This window comes from Salvelinus alpinus, chromosome 18 (assembly GCF_045679555.1).
Source record: "Salvelinus alpinus chromosome 18, SLU_Salpinus.1, whole genome shotgun sequence".
NCBI classification, from domain to species: Eukaryota; Metazoa; Chordata; class Actinopteri; order Salmoniformes; family Salmonidae; genus Salvelinus; species Salvelinus alpinus.
In genome coordinates this window covers 43326299-43341415 of record NC_092103.1, presented here as the reverse complement: position 1 = coordinate 43341415, position 15117 = coordinate 43326299, and the positions used below count along the sequence as shown (strand labels likewise).

The 15117-nt window shown below is 44.9% G+C and overlaps 1 protein-coding gene across 3 annotated transcripts; it reads right to left on the bottom strand.

The window, feature by feature from the left end:
• Positions 1 to 10879: 10879 nt before the first annotated feature.
• LOC139544381 (putative nuclease HARBI1) lies at positions 10880 to 14699 on the bottom strand. 3 transcript variants are annotated; one of them, XM_071351410.1, is made up of 10 exons: positions 14317 to 14699; positions 13859 to 13929; positions 13595 to 13771; positions 13443 to 13504; positions 13274 to 13360; positions 13145 to 13186; positions 12138 to 13076; positions 11955 to 12070; positions 11747 to 11858; positions 10880 to 11652 (listed from the first exon to the last, which is right to left on the bottom strand). In XM_071351410.1, the coding sequence occupies exons 7-10, from the start codon at positions 12604 to 12606 to the stop codon at positions 11282 to 11284; spliced, it is 1068 nt and encodes a 355-aa protein (XP_071207511.1). In that variant the 5' UTR covers positions 12607 to 13076; positions 13145 to 13186; positions 13274 to 13360; positions 13443 to 13504; positions 13595 to 13771; positions 13859 to 13929; positions 14317 to 14699; the 3' UTR covers positions 10880 to 11281. The 3 variants fall into 3 exon arrangements, 2 of the variants coding, with proteins under 2 accessions (XP_071207511.1, XP_071207510.1); XR_011668859.1 differs by lacking the exon at positions 11955 to 12070; XM_071351409.1 differs by having other exon boundaries at positions 13859 to 14699.
• Positions 14700 to 15117: the final 418 nt, after the last annotated feature.

Here is a 15117-nt window from a genome sequence, read left to right as displayed (position 1 = left end):
AGTTCGTTCCAGCCATTGGCAGCAGAGAACTGGAAGGAGAGGCGGCCAAAGGAAGAATTGGCTTCGGGGGTGACCAGTGAGGTATACCTGCTGGAGCGCGTGCTACGGATGAGTGCTGCTATGGTGACCAGTGAGCTGAGATAAGGTGGGGCTTTACCTAGCAGAGACTTGTAGATGACCTGGAGCCAGTGGGTTTGGCGACGAGTATGAAGCGAGGGCCAGCCAACGAGATCATACAGGTCACAGTGGTGGGTAGTATATGGGGCTTTGGTGACAAAACGGATGGCACTGCGATAGACTGCATCCAATTTGTTGAGTAGAGTGTTGGAGGCTATTTTGTAAATTACATCGCCGAAGTCGAGGATCGGTAGGATTTTCAGTTTTATGAGGGTATGTTAGGCAGCATGAGTGAAGGATGCTTTGTTGCGAAATAGGAAGCCGATTCTAGATTTAATTTTGGATTGGAGATGTTTAATGTGAGTCTGGAAGGAGAGTTTACAGTCTAACCAGACACCTAGGGATTTGTAGTTGCCCACATATTCTAAGTCAGAACCGTCCAGAGTAGTGATGCTGGACGGGCGGGCAAGTGTGGGCAGCGATCGGTTGAAGAGCATGCATTTAGTTTTACTTTCATTTAAGAGCAGTTGGAGGCCGCGGAAGGAGAGTTGTATGGCATTGAAGCTCATCTGGAGGTTAGTTAACACAGTGTCCAACGAAGGGCCAGAGGTATACAGAATGGTGTCGTCTGCGTAGAGGTGAATCAAAGAATCACCAGCACCGAGAGCGACATCATTGATGTATACAGAGAAGAGAGTCGGCCCGAGAATTGAACCCTGTGGCACCCCCATAGAGACTGCCAGAGGTCCGGGCCCTCCGATTTGACATACTGAACTCTATCGGAGTCGTTGGTGAACCAAGCGAGGCACTCATTTGAGAAACCAAGGCTGTTGAGTCTGCCAATAAGAATGGTGTGATTGACAGAGTCGAAAGCCTTAGCCAGGTCGATGAATATGGCTGCACAGTAATGTCTCTTATCGATGGCGGTTATGAAATCGTTTAGGACCTTGAGCGTGGCTGAGGTGCACCCATGACCAGATTGCATAGTGGAGAAGGTACGGTGAGATTCAAAATGGTTGGTAATCTTTTTGTTAGCTTGGCTTTCAAAGACCTTAGAAAGGCAGGGTAGAATAGATATAGGTCTGTAGCAGTTTGGGTCTAGAGTGTGTCCCCCTTTGAAGAGGGGTATGACCGCCGCAGCTTTCCAATCTCTGGGAATCTCAGACGATACGAAAGAGAGGTTGAACAGGCTAGTAATAGGGGTTGCAATAATTTCGGCAGATAATTTTAGAAAGAGAGGGTCCAGATTGTCTAGCCCGGCTGATTTGTAGGGGTCCAGATTTTGCAGCTCTTTCAGAACATCAGCTATCTGGATTTGGGTGAAGGAGAAGTGGGGGAGGTTTGGGCGAGTTGCTGTGGGGAGCGCAGTGCTGTTGACCGGGGTACGGGTAGCCAGGTGGAAAGCATGGCCAGCCGTAGAATAATGCTTATTTAAATTCTCAATTATTGTGGATTTATCAGTAGTGACAGTGTTTCCTAGCCTCAGTGCAGTGGATATGGGGACACAGCGATTCAGACAGTTAGCAGGCCGGGGCTTGCAAGCTAGCATAAGGGCCTTAGAGGGACGTCTCGATGGGGGAAAAGTCTGTTTTTGCCTCCTCGTGCGGTGAGGTCGATAGACATGTCGTGTAATTAGTAGGGTTCCAAGTAGCAGAGGGGTCCAAGTCAAATTGGCAAAATGGGAATAGTGGTCCAAGAAACTGGCCAATGGATCAGCTAACAGTCCAATTTGCTATAGATAGCTAGCAGGCCGCGGTTAGCAGAATGGGCCTTCAGGGGACGTCGCACCTGAGGGGCCTGTTGGAATCCTCGGGCAGATTATGTCGGTATTCCAGTCGTGAAGGATCGGCGGGGTTCCGTGCCCCATACCGGCAGTAGAAGGGGTCCGGATATTGTAGCCAAGGAGTGGTCTTCAGGAATAGCCCAGGAGCCCTAGCCGGGAGATGGGTCTAGCATGGGCTAGCCCCAGGCTAGTTGGTGCTTTCTCCGTGATGGAAACGTTAGCCAGGAGTAGTCAACCCGGGTTGCGGTTAGCTAGCTGCCATGATCCAGTTAAAAGGGTTCAGAGTTTGCGGTAGGAATCCTGGGATATGGAGAGATAAATAGGTCCAGTATGCTCTGGTTTGAAACGCGTTGTACGAACTGGCAAGAGCTTTCTGAGCTAAAGGTTAGCTGACTGATAGCTGGTAGCTAGTTAGCTAGCTAGCTACAGTTGAGGTATTCCAGTTCGGAGGTAAATAGAAATACTTTAGAAAAAAAACAGTTCCACACCACATTGGGTGAGGCGGGTTGCAGGAGAGTATTTTGAAGTTGAGGTTTAGGAAAAATATTAAAAAGAATGCGAAGAAAAAGATATATACAGTGGGGAGAATAAGTATTTGAGACACTGCCGATTTTGCAGGTTTTCCTACTTACAAAGCATGTAGAGGTCTGTAATTTTTATCATAGGTACACTTCAACTGTGAGAGACGGAATCTAAAACAAAAATCCAGAAAATCACATTGTATGATTTTTAAGTAATTAATTTGCATTTTATTGCATGACATAAGTATTTGATAACCTACCAACCAGTAAGAATTCCGGCTCTCACAGACCTGTTAGTTTTTCTTTAAGAAGCCCTCCTGTTCTCCACTCATTACCTGTATTAACTGCACCTTTTGAACTCGTTACCTGTATAAAAGACACCTGTCCACACACTCAATCAAACAGACTCCAACCTCTCCACAATGGCCAAGACCAGAGAGCTGTGTAAGAACATCAGGGATAAAATTGTAGACCTGCACAAGGCTGGGATGGGCTACAGGACAATAGGCAAGCAGCTTGGTGAGAAGGCAACAACTGTTGGCGCAATTATTAGAAAATGGAAGAAGTTCAAGATGATGGTCAATCACCCTCGGTCTGGGGCTCCATGCAAGATCTCACCTCGTGGGGCATCAATGATCATGAGGAAGGTGAGGGATCAGCCCAGAACTACAGGACCTGGTCAATGACCTGAAGAGAGCTGGGCCCACAGTCTCAAAGAAAACCATTAGTAACACACTACGACGTCATGGATTAAAATCCTGCAGCGCACGCAAGGTCCCCCTGCTCAAGCCAACGCATGTCCAGGCCCGTCTGAAGTTTGCCAATGACCATCTGGATGATCCAGAGGAGGAATGGGAGAAGGTCATGTGGTCTGATGAGACAAAAATAGAGCTTTTTGGTCTAAACTCCACTCGCCGTGTTTGGAGGAAGAAGAAGGATGAGTACAACCCCAAGAACACCATCCCAACCGTGAAGCATGGAGGTGGAAACATCATTCTTTGGGGATGCTTTTCTGCAAAGGGGACAGGACGACTGCACCGTATTGAGGGGAGGATGGATGGGGCCTTGTATTGCGAGATCTTGGCCAACAACCTCCTTCCCTCAGTAAGAGCATTGAAGATGGGTTGTGGCTGGGTCTTCCAGCATGACAACGACCCAAAATACACAGCCAGGGCAACTAAGGAGTGGCTCCGTAAGAAGCATCTCAAGGTCCTGGAGTGGCATAGCCAGTCTCCAGACCTGAACCCAATAGAAAATCTTTGGAGGGAGCTGAAAGTCCGTATTGCCCAGCGACAGCCCCGAAACCTGAAGGATCTGGAGAAGGTCTGTATGGAGGAGTGGGCCAAAATCCCTGCTGTAGTGTGTGCAAACCTGGTCAAGAACTACAGGAAACGTATGATCTCTGTAATTGCAAACAAAGGTTTCTGTACCAAATATTAAGTTCTGCTTTTCTGATGTATCAAATACTTATGTCATGCAATAAAATGCAAATTAATTACTTAAAAATCATACAATGTGATTTTCTGGATTTTAGATTCCGTTTTAGATTCCGTCTCTCACAGTTGAAGTGTACCTATGATAAAAATAACAGACCTCTACATGCTTTGTAAGTAGGAAAACCTGCGAAATCGGCAGTGTATCAAATACTTGTTCTCCCCACTGTACATGGGACGAGACAAGACGAAGGACAAAGACGTCTAACTGCTACACCATCTTGGATTTTATGCCATGGAAAGAGCAGGTGTCCTTAATGTGTTGTACAGTCAGTGTATAATGAACATTTAAAAAACATAGAGACTTACAGTTTCACTTCCATCCTACCTTAGTTGTTGAAGCAATTGACTGGTCTCTTCTGTCACACAGAAGCGCTGATCGGCTAGATCATACTGAACGGATCCACAATGAGGAAACACTGAAACAGGAAGTTATGTAGAAATAAAGTTTCAAGTGACTCAGATAGACAGCGATTACATATCTCAAATCTACGTTGTATAGTTGTCAGAGTTGGGGTCAATTCCACAAATTCAATTCACTTTCCTTGTAAATTCCATCAATTAAATTAAAATTCCAGGTCAATCTTCAGAGCCAGCAGGAGGCTCCAACCCTCCAAGAGCATTTGAAAAGACCACACACTCACTCAACTTCATTGATTCACAGCAGCTATGACGTTCAAGGTATCAACTTACAATGATCTTGGTCTATAGATGCTGCACACCAAGTTTCGGGAAAGGTTTCGGTCTCTGAGGATTTTTTTTTAAAAGTAGCAAAGTTTAGCTAAATGCTTTCTCTGACCAGAAAACCAAAATATGACATCTTTCTAATAACGTTGTAATAAATGTATTATCTGGACTTCTCAAAAGTTGCACACCATTTTCAAAATGGAGGATTATCCATCATGGCGAGGTCAGAGGCAAATGTGGCATTGGACCAGTTTGAGGAGTTCACCCTGGAGTTTAGGACCCTGGCTGCCGGCGCGGGATGGAACAACAGGGCCCTGATCGACCATTACCGCTGCAGTCTGCGCGAGGATGTCCGTCGGGAGCTGGCCTGCAGAGACACCAGCCTCACGTTTGACCAGCTGGTGGACCTGTCCATCCGGCTGGACAACCTGCTGGCTACTCGTGGACGTTCAAATCGGGGTCTGGTGGTTCCATCCTCCCGCATCCCCTCTCCGATACCCATGGAGCTGGGAGGGGCGGTGCGCAGGGAGACCGGAGGGGGTTCCCGCTCGTGCACCATCTGTGGCCGCAGAGGTCACACTGCCGTTCGGTGCCGGGTTGGTTCCTCTGGGAATCGAGGTAGCAGGCAGGGCACTCTGGCGTCACCCCAGGTGAGCCGGCACCATTCTCTCCCAGAGCCCTCTGTTGCACATATGTTTGTGTCTGTCACGTTCCCTGAGTTTTCCCTGCATTCCAAACATAAGGCGCTCGTCGATTCAGGCGCGGCTGGGAATTTTATTGATAGCGCTTTAGCCTATAGTTTAGGGATCTGCTGAGGCGGACAGGGCTTTTAGTCACCTGAGGGCTCTGTTTACCTCGGCTCCCGTGCTGGCCCATCCGGATCCCTCTTTGGCGTTCATAGTGGAGGTGGACACGTCCGAGGCTGGGATAGGAGCTATGCTCTCTCAGCGCTCGGGTACGCCACCGAAGCTCCGCCCGCCCCTGTGCCTTCTTCTCGAAGAAGCTCAGCCCGACGGAGCGAAACTATGATATGGATGACCGGGAGCTGTTGGCTGTCATCAAGGCCTTGAAGGCATGGAGACATTGGCTTGAGGGGGCTAGACACCCTTTTCTCATCTGGACTGACCACTGCAATCTGGAGTACATCCGGGCGGCGAGGAGACTGAACCCTCGCCAGGCAAGGTGGGCCATGTTTTTCACCCGTTTTGTGTTTACCCTTTCCTACAGACCATGCTCCCAGAACGTTAAGGCAGACGCATTGTCCCGGCTGTATGACACAGAGGAGCGGCCCATGGATCCTACTCCCATACTCCCCGCCTCTTGCCTGGTGGCGCCGGTAGTGTGGGAGCTGGACGCGGACATTGAGCAGGCGTTACGTGCAGAGCCCGCTCCCCTCCAGTGTCCAGCTGGGCGTCTGTACATTCCGTCTGCAGTCCGCGACCGGCTGATCTATTGGGCCCACACGTCACCCTCCTCTGGTCATCCTGGGATCGGTCGGACGGTGCGCTGTCTTAGTGGGAAGTACTGGTGGCCCACTTTGGCTAAGGATGTAAGGGTTTATGTTTCCTCCTGCTCGGTGTGCGCCCAGTGTAAGGCTCCTAGGCACCTGCCGAGAGGTAAGTTACAACCCTTACCCGTTCCACAACGGCCGTGGTCGCACTTGTCGGTAGATTGCCTGACCAATCTTCCTCCTTCACAGGGTAACACCACGATCCTGGTCGTTGTGGATCGTTTTTCTAAGTCCTGTCGTCTCCTCCCTTTCCCCGGTGTCCCTACGGCCCTACAGACTGCGGAGGCCCTGTTTACACACGTCTTCCAGCACTACGGGGTGCCTGAGGATATAGTGTCTGATCGGGGTCACCAGTTCACGTCGAGGGTCTGGAGGGCGTTCTTGGAACATCTGGGGGTCTCGGTCAGACTTACCTCAGGTTTTCATCCCGAGAGTAACGGGCAGGTGGAGAGAGTTAACCAGGATGTGGGTAGGTTTCTGAGGTCTTATTGCCAGGACCGGCCGGGGGAGTGGGCAGCGTTCGTGCCCTGGGCAGAGATGGCTCAGAACTCGCTCCGCCACTCCTCCACTAATCTCTCTCCCTTCTAGTGTGTATTAGGGTATCAGCAGGTTCTGGCTCCTTGGCATCAGAGTCAGACCGAGGCTCCTGCAGTGGACGACTGGTTCCGGTGCGCGGAGGAAACATGGGACGCCGCCCATGTCCACCTTCAGTGCGCCGTGCTGCGCCAGAAAGTTGGCGCAGACCGTCACCGCAGTGAGGCACCGGGTCTGGCTCTCGACCCGAAACCTGCCCCTTCGCCTGCCCTGTCGGAAGCTGGGTCCGCGGTTTGTGGTGCCATTTAAAGTCCTGAGGAGAGTAAACAAGGTTTGTTACAGGTTACAGCTTCCCCCCGATTACCGCATTAACCCCTCTTTCATTACATTTACATTTACATTTTAGTCATTTAGCAGACGCTCTTATCCAGAGCGACTTACAGTAGAGTGCATACATTTTATTACATTTTTTTAAATTTATTTTTGTTTTTTACATACTGAGACAAGGATATCCCTACCGGCCAAGAGCAGACGCTCTTATCCAGAGCGACTTACAGTAGAGTGCATACATTTTATTATAATTATTATTCTTTTATTTTTTATTTTTTTTAAATTTACATACTGAGACAAGGATATCCCTACCGGCCAAACCCTCCCTACCGGCCAAACCCTCCCTAACCCGGACGACGCTATGCCAATTGTGCGTCGCCCCACGGATCCTCTTTCCATGTGTCTCTCCTCAGGCCGGTGGTGGCTGGCCCGCTCCAGGAGTCTGAGGTGCAGGAGGTTCATGACAGCCCACTTGGAGTTTGCTAAAAGGCACCTAAAGGACTCTCAGACCTTGAGAAACAAGATTCTCTGGTCTGATGAAACCAAGATTGAACTCTTTAGCCTGAATGCCAAGCGTCACGTCTGGAGGAAACATAGCAAAAATGTCTAAAAACCTGTTTTCACGTTGTCATTACGGAGTATTGTGTGTAGATTGAAAAACTATTTTAGAATGAAAAACTATTTTAGAATAAGACTGTAATGTAACAAAATGTGGAAAAAGTCTCAGGATTTCGGAAATTCTCCCGCGATCCCATTTTCATATCAAGCGACCGCAAATGGGTACGTGACCCCTAGTTTGGGAACCATTGCTATAACCCTTTTTCCTTTAAAAACAAACATGCTAGAACTGATGCCCATCAAGAACTAAAGGTGACAAAAATGCACTGAAAAACGTTTAAACCTACTTTGGACGCACTAGAGCGCATTAGATAAATTAGATGGAAGAAGTGTTTTTAACTCCACCCTAATCTCGACTTTGCTTATGTAAAACCGTATCAAGCCAGTTAAAATTTGAAATGGAGTTTATGGAACTCCGTCACATGCTTCTGTTTCACACAATGAAACGGACATTAAATGTGTAGAATGATACATTTGCATGGAGCTGGCAAACGGATTTAATAAATAGCCTACAACTTCAGTTTATTGCTGTTGTAGCCTTGTGTTATTGTGCAATTATTAATAGCCATGTTTAGTTAATTCAATTGAAAGTTTAGTTAATTCAACACAAGCCCTTCTTACCTCGAAAACGCCTCGCTATTTAGATTGAATAAATGAGTCTGTCAATTTGAACTATGCAAACTGCTAAATCGTTCATGTTAATTACATCTTGCCTAGGCTACTGGAGGCTGCCTTGGGCTATAGGCTATAGGCTCCCTGCATCTAGCTCAGCAAACCATGGCAAAGTTGAATTACAATCATAAACTGAGGTTTTATTCAGTAGCCTAGGCCTATTGAAATGACAAGTCAATCACGCAAATAGGCCTAACTATTTGCATTATTCCTAAGTAACGGTTTGTATAACATCTGGCACAGAATGAGACACAATTGCCAGAAATAACATTCGTTCTTTTAAATTCGTAAAAGTAAGATTTCGTAAATCCTCTGTCCAACTTTCATCACTCAAACTCAACTGATGGATTTATCTATTGTTTTGCACATGCGCAAAGGGGATTTCTTTTAAATCCTAGCAGTCAAACGAGTCAAATCGACAGCCATTGATGGAATATTATCTGTCGAGTTTAATAAAGGCGAACTATATATTTTCTCTTGCGACATATGCAAATCTATTTAATACGTCATGTTAGCTCGCAAAAATTATTATTTTGATGAAAAACTGAATATTGTTGTCACATTATTTGATGCGTTTAATTTGAAAAAGGAAATCCTGCAGCAATTTGAATTGTCTCTCCCAAAATAAATAATTCTAACAAATCATTTAGAATCCTTTGCCTCTCAGTAGCAACTGTTGGGGTGGAAGGGAAGTTGTATTTTTACCATAGCACACTGTCTAAACATGACAATGTGACATTCAATTGCAGTATTGCAGTTTCCGAACAGAGTACATGATGTACTTTGGGACCCAAGCAAAGGTACAACACTGGTCTCTGGTGGTTGGTGTATGTTATTGAACTGGACCGGGTGACAGTCAGCCTGAGACCTATGAAGGTAATCCAGTTTCCAGGCTACTAAACCATATTTATTCAATTATTTGTCATAATTTTACATTTTGATCTGAATCAGTATGAATAGATTATATTTCGTAGTTTTGATACCGTTGTGTATTTAAAAAAAAAATTTGAAATCAAATCCAATTTTATTTGCCACATACGTGTTTCGCAGATGTTATTGCGTGTTTCGCGAAATGCGTGTGTTTCTAGCTCTAACAGTGCAGTAATATCTTAATAACAGTAACATCTAACAATTTCACAACAATACAAACACATCTAAAGTAAAGGAATTAAGAATATATAAATAAATATTGAATCAAAGATTGCTGCATTGTTACAGGTATGCACAATGTTAGATACCCCTGCACGTCGACTAGGCACGGGTACCCTGTGTATATATAGCTAAATTATCGTTACTCATTGTGTATTTATTCCTTGTGTTATTATTTTTCTATATTTTTCTCTCTGCAATATGGTGAAGGGCCCGTAAGTAGGCATTTCACTGTTAGTCTACACCTGTTGTTTACGAAGCATGTGAAAAATGAAATTTTATTCGATTTTAGATGGCAATTTATTGGAATGACCTAATAAAAAAAATAAAAACGATCTCATAATGAAAACATGTAGAGGTGCAGTGCAATTAGTAACTTACCTTTCCAATCAAAAGTGCTGACCCTGGACTTGATTGTAAACGTAAAAGTGGGGTCAATGAGATTGCTTTCAAGCTTTTGATAATGTGCATCTTTTAACAATAACAGTAACTAACAATGAAACATAAACCAGTAGCACAACCAATGTATTTTTGAGGCCATCATTATTATTGCTCACAGGGTAAGAAACCTACTGTGATGCAGTTTACAACTCTTGGCGCCAAACTACAAAACCCCACCGCTATGACCGTTTGATTATCATTCAAGGCAAACGGGGAAACTCGTAAATACATCCTGCCTCGAGTGTTTTGATCACATGGGGGAAATCTGTTATGAATCGAAATTCTAATGTTTGATACCTGGGGCCTGTTGCACAAAACTAGGATAAGGGATTAAGCCAGGATATCTTGGTGATCCTGGCTCAATTGATCCGTAATCCGGTTGCACTAAAGATGGATAGGGGGCAGGAGGATATGTTATGGTATAAATTACCATGGAGATTTATTCTGTGGAGCTAGCCTGCTCCAGACCAGGCTAAATTCCAGGATCTATTTAATCTCATCCCTAATGTCAGTCAGCAGTCACCACAAATGGAAACCAATAGTTATTTCACTGCTCACTATACATTGTTATCACATATAACTAGACCCACTGTTATTTAAACGTTTGTGATCATTAATTTCAATGATTTTGGATAAAAAATGATTTTTAGATGATGTTGCTATCATTAGATAATTTACAGTTTCCCATAGACTATAAGGCTATATATAAAATGATAGAATATTAGGGCCACAGAGGGGAAAAAAAACACAAGTCATAATATTGTAACCAGTTGTTTTAAAGGAGGACAGTTGTTAAAATGACAGATGTGGGGCATTTCGTGAAATTGTACTTCAGTATGGTTTCATAAACAAAGACATGCTGATGTGCCAGAATATTAAGTATCACATTGTCATAAGTATCAAAACTGTAAAAACAATATGTAGCTTTTCTGCAGAAAGAACCAGCCTCATAAATGTATGACTTTATCCTTTTTCTTCAGTGTGGCCCTAGTACTCTGTCATATAAACAAATACACATTCCATATGAATATAAAAACACAATGTGTAACATTATGTTCCTTTATTGAATAAGGACAAAACAAAGCAGGTAAACCATCAGCTCCTTTCGAAACTGAAGTCACAGTGACTCTACAAGATGGAAAGCACAGAATCCAAGCATATTATACAAAATGATACATACACATTCAAAGGTCTGTATATAACACACCCTGCATGTCTGCACACTAAAATAAATGCAGGACAAATCCATACACATCAACTGAACAGACAAATGAATGGATGCAGTAGCCTCCCTGCAGCCTTGTATTACACACAGTATACCGCACAAACATCATAAGAGGCCAAATTCGTCAAAAAACGAACCCAAAAAAAACCAAATTCCTCTGCCACCACAGGACATATTTAACCAAAATTGAAAGCACACATACTAACTAAAATAATTCAACACATATTGGTCCCTCAGCAGCCGACCACTGTCGTCATCAGGGAAGATTGCCGGATTGTCCCAGTCCATGGCTGGTGGCACTCTGGGGGCCCTCTCCTTCCTCAGGCAGGCCACATTGTGGAGGACAGCACAAGCCACAGTAATATCACATGCCCTAACAGGGCTGACCCTTAATTTGTGAAGGCAGTGAAAGCGTGCCTTCAGGAGGCCAAAGGTCATTTCAACTCTGGCCCTGGTCCTGGCATGGGCATGGTTGTAGGCCTGCTGTGCTTCCTGGGGGTCTGTGAAAGGTGTCAGGAGAAAAGGCTGGCAGCCATACCCCCTGTCTCCCAGCAACACACCAGAGAATTCACCTGTCAACACAAAATCTCATCATTACTACCTCATAAACACAGTGATATTCTTGACACAGCCATGATGGTTATAAATAGGGGTTGTGTGGCTTACCTTGTGATAGGCACTGATAGATTTCAGAGGCCCGAAAGATTCTGGAGTCATGGACTGAGCCAGGCCATTTTGCCACAACATTGCTGATCACACAGTCAGCATTGCAGACCATCTGAAATCATAAGATGAGGAATATTACACCAATCAATGCACATCACTGGCAATGCAGAGTGTTCGTCAATGGACAATATCAAAAAGTTATGTTCACCTGAACATTAATGCTGTGAAAGGATTTCCTATTCACAAAATCGGCCTCATGGGCACCTGAGGGGGCTTTTATCCTTATGTGTGTGCAGTCCACTGCACCAATGACATTGGGGAAACCTGTCACAAAGTAATGAGTATCCTACTATGTGTTAACAGTTGTCCTGTAATTTGTAGATCCTCTTACCTGCAATCCTATAGAACTCCTCTTTGATGTCACAGAGTCTTCTGTGGCCAGGGAAGGAGATGAAGACATCTGCTAATGCTTTGATAGCCAGACACACACTCCTTATTGTGCGGCAAATTGTGGCCTTGTTCAGCTGTTCTGCATCCCCCACTGAGTACAGGAAGGCTCCACTAGCAAAAAAGCGCAAGGCCACACAAACCATTTGCTCCACACTCAGTGCATGGCTCCGTGCAGTGCGGTGCTTAATCCTGGGACCCAGTAGTCTGCATAGATACCTGATGCCATCTGCAGAAAACCTGTATCTTTCATATAGATGGTCATCAGGGAAGGCCAGTGGGTCCAACCGGTCCCTGAAGACCCTTTCTCGCCTGAAGGCTCTCAGCACAAGTGCTTCTTCATCCACCACATCTCGCACGAATGGGCATGCCATTGTCAGAGCAGAAAGGAACACACAATTTTGGGCCTTCATATAGGCTAGTGGCCACACCTGGTGCTGGGGGGGTGGGCAAAAGAGGGCGATGCCTTATAACGATGACTTGGTTGTACTGATTGCTGGGAAAATAAAAAAAACCTTAGAAAGATGCCACCGTCCTGTGTGCTCACAATAAGAGCTCATATGTCATGGCTCACTTGACTTTACGAGAATATACCTAATTTTTATTTTGAGCTGTGTCATCTTCTTGGAGCTGGGGGAGGAAAGAAAAATAATGAATAATACATTTGTGTTACAGTTAGCATACAGTGTACATTGAAGGCATATCTCACCTCCCTCTCAAGTTTTTTTACTTCAAGGTCCAGTTTCCTAATTGTCCTCTTTTTTATTTCGGACTCCAGTGCAAGATTTTCCATCTTTTTCTTCTTGTACTGAATGTCTATGTCTGCCAGTTCTATTTGGCGCCGGAGGTGGTTGCCATACAACTTTCTGATAGCTTGTGAGCTCTGTGAACACAATACAATTAGCGCAGCTGGAATTTGGCAGGATGTGGTATCCTTTTATTAATACGCACTATGTTGCCAGGCTGGTTTTCCCACTGTATAGCATCTGGGTCCTGTAAAAGAAATTAGATTTTTTGATTTTGATGAGGACTCCTCACCATTGTAGAGTAAATAGTACTTTCACAGTCTTAACATGATACCTCATGCCTTCTGGAATCCAGAGAGATGGTCTCCTCCTCATCATCGTCTCCATCATGTGCTGTTGCTGCTGCACTGGGGCCTTCACCCTATCACATTTAATCGGATTCATATTGAAGCTAGTAGACAAGACATGCCAGGCCTACAGTATGCCTTTGATGGAGTACTCACTGGATCAGCATCGTCTGGTGCTTGTGCTGGTGGCTCTAACAGGAACACAGTGCTGCCAGACACTGCAAGGCAATAGGTAAACCAAAGTCAGACAGTCCAAATTGATTCAATATGAATGTGGTTGTATCCCATGTAGAGATGGAAGGACATACCTTGAATGAAGCGGGTGGCATCTTGGGAGGAACCTATGCTCGTCTCTTTCCCCCCAGGGATCCCCTCTAAGACGGGCCTGCCTTTATTTAGCTCCAAGGCCATGTCCTCTGCTGGGGTAAGGTCAGCCTTTGGTGACCCACCACCCGTGCCTTGTCTGTGGGTATTCTTTTTCACTGCTAAAACAGTACAGACAATGTGTGAGCAGGCACCTTCTGGGTACAATATATGCTTGTGCTTTGTTAAATATTAGTCAGGGACCATACCATTCTGCAGAATGTTCTTGTATTTGATTTTGACCTGCTGCCATGTCCGTTTTGGCCCGTTCATGTTTAATCTACACACACACACACACACACACACACACACACACACACACACACACACACACACACACACACACACACACACACACACACACACACACACACACACACACACACACACACACACACACACACATTTAATGGAGTCACACTGCAAAAAATTACTTGGTATTTTTGTCTTGTTTTCAGTAAAAATATCAAAAAATTTATCATAGCTTTATACAGTGTGATGGTGTTACTTTACACAATTTCACTCATATCTGCAGTGCATTTCAATTAAAAATGTAACCGTTTCATAATTACAGTACAACTGCATTTTTGGAGATGTGAATTAAATATTTGAATTGTAATTGTGATGTTTCAGCGGAGCGGTGAGTGTGTAATTGTGCACTACTTACGCATTCAGGCGGTCTGCAATACTTTGCCACGCTTTTTCTCTTTGCTTTATCACTGTGGCGGTGTTGCCTTTCTTCTTAATTATATCTTTTACCTCCTCGTATGCCTCCATGAGGATTTGTGCTTCCGACGGGGAAAAGTACGCGGCTCTAGTTGCCATGGTAAATCAGTTAATCTGTGATCTGTGGCGGGGTCTATTTGAGTGAGCCGTGAGCGCGCACCTATCCAGGATTGGTTTCACCTGGCCTAATGAATCCGTGTCTGCTCATCCTGGCTTGGTCTTTGTGCAACCAATTAAGCCTGGACGCACATGTTTTGGCTTCATTGAGCTCAGCTGAGTCATTTATCCCGGATGTCTTAATTCTACTTTTGTGCAACAGGCCCCAGGCCACGTTTGTGTTGAGAAGTGGTGTTTTTAGCGTCAGATTCTGTTTCAAATAGCACCAAAAACCTATACTAACCATGAGCCTCACTGTCTGTATCGTCCAATCACATATAAGATACAAGTCACGTGATCTGTTTAAACAAATCTGTTTTATTTTTTGAAGTAATCAAGGTATTTATTGAAACACGGGGGGGCTCTGTTTGCAAACATGCCTTCACGTGTCGCTAACAGGTCACGTCACTTGTATCTGCTCTCTGATTGGGCGATACAGACCGCGCCATTGTATGAGATGAGCAGTTTGTTTGCCCCCTAATTCTGGTATGTACACAGTCTTGTACCTTTTCCTTTAAATAAAATAAACATAAGTCGCCGTTTTTTAAAAGTGATTTCTAATCTTTTGAATTATAATAGTTCGCCC

What these genes read in the sequence shown, in the direction of transcription:
- LOC139544381 (XM_071351409.1), bottom strand. Translation starts at nt 12,606, where the DNA reads ATGAAGGCCCAAAATTGTGTGTTCCTTTCTGCTCTGACAATGGCATGC. An exon ending in GGAGTTCTATAGGATTGCAG is followed by an intron (nt 12,071 to 12,137) that starts GTAAGAGGATCT and finishes ACTTTGTGACAG; the next exon opens with GTTTCCCCAATGTCATTGGT. An exon ending in CTATCAGTGCCTATCACAAG is followed by an intron (nt 11,653 to 11,746) that starts GTAAGCCACACA and finishes TTGTGTTGACAG; the next exon opens with GTGAATTCTCTGGTGTGTTG.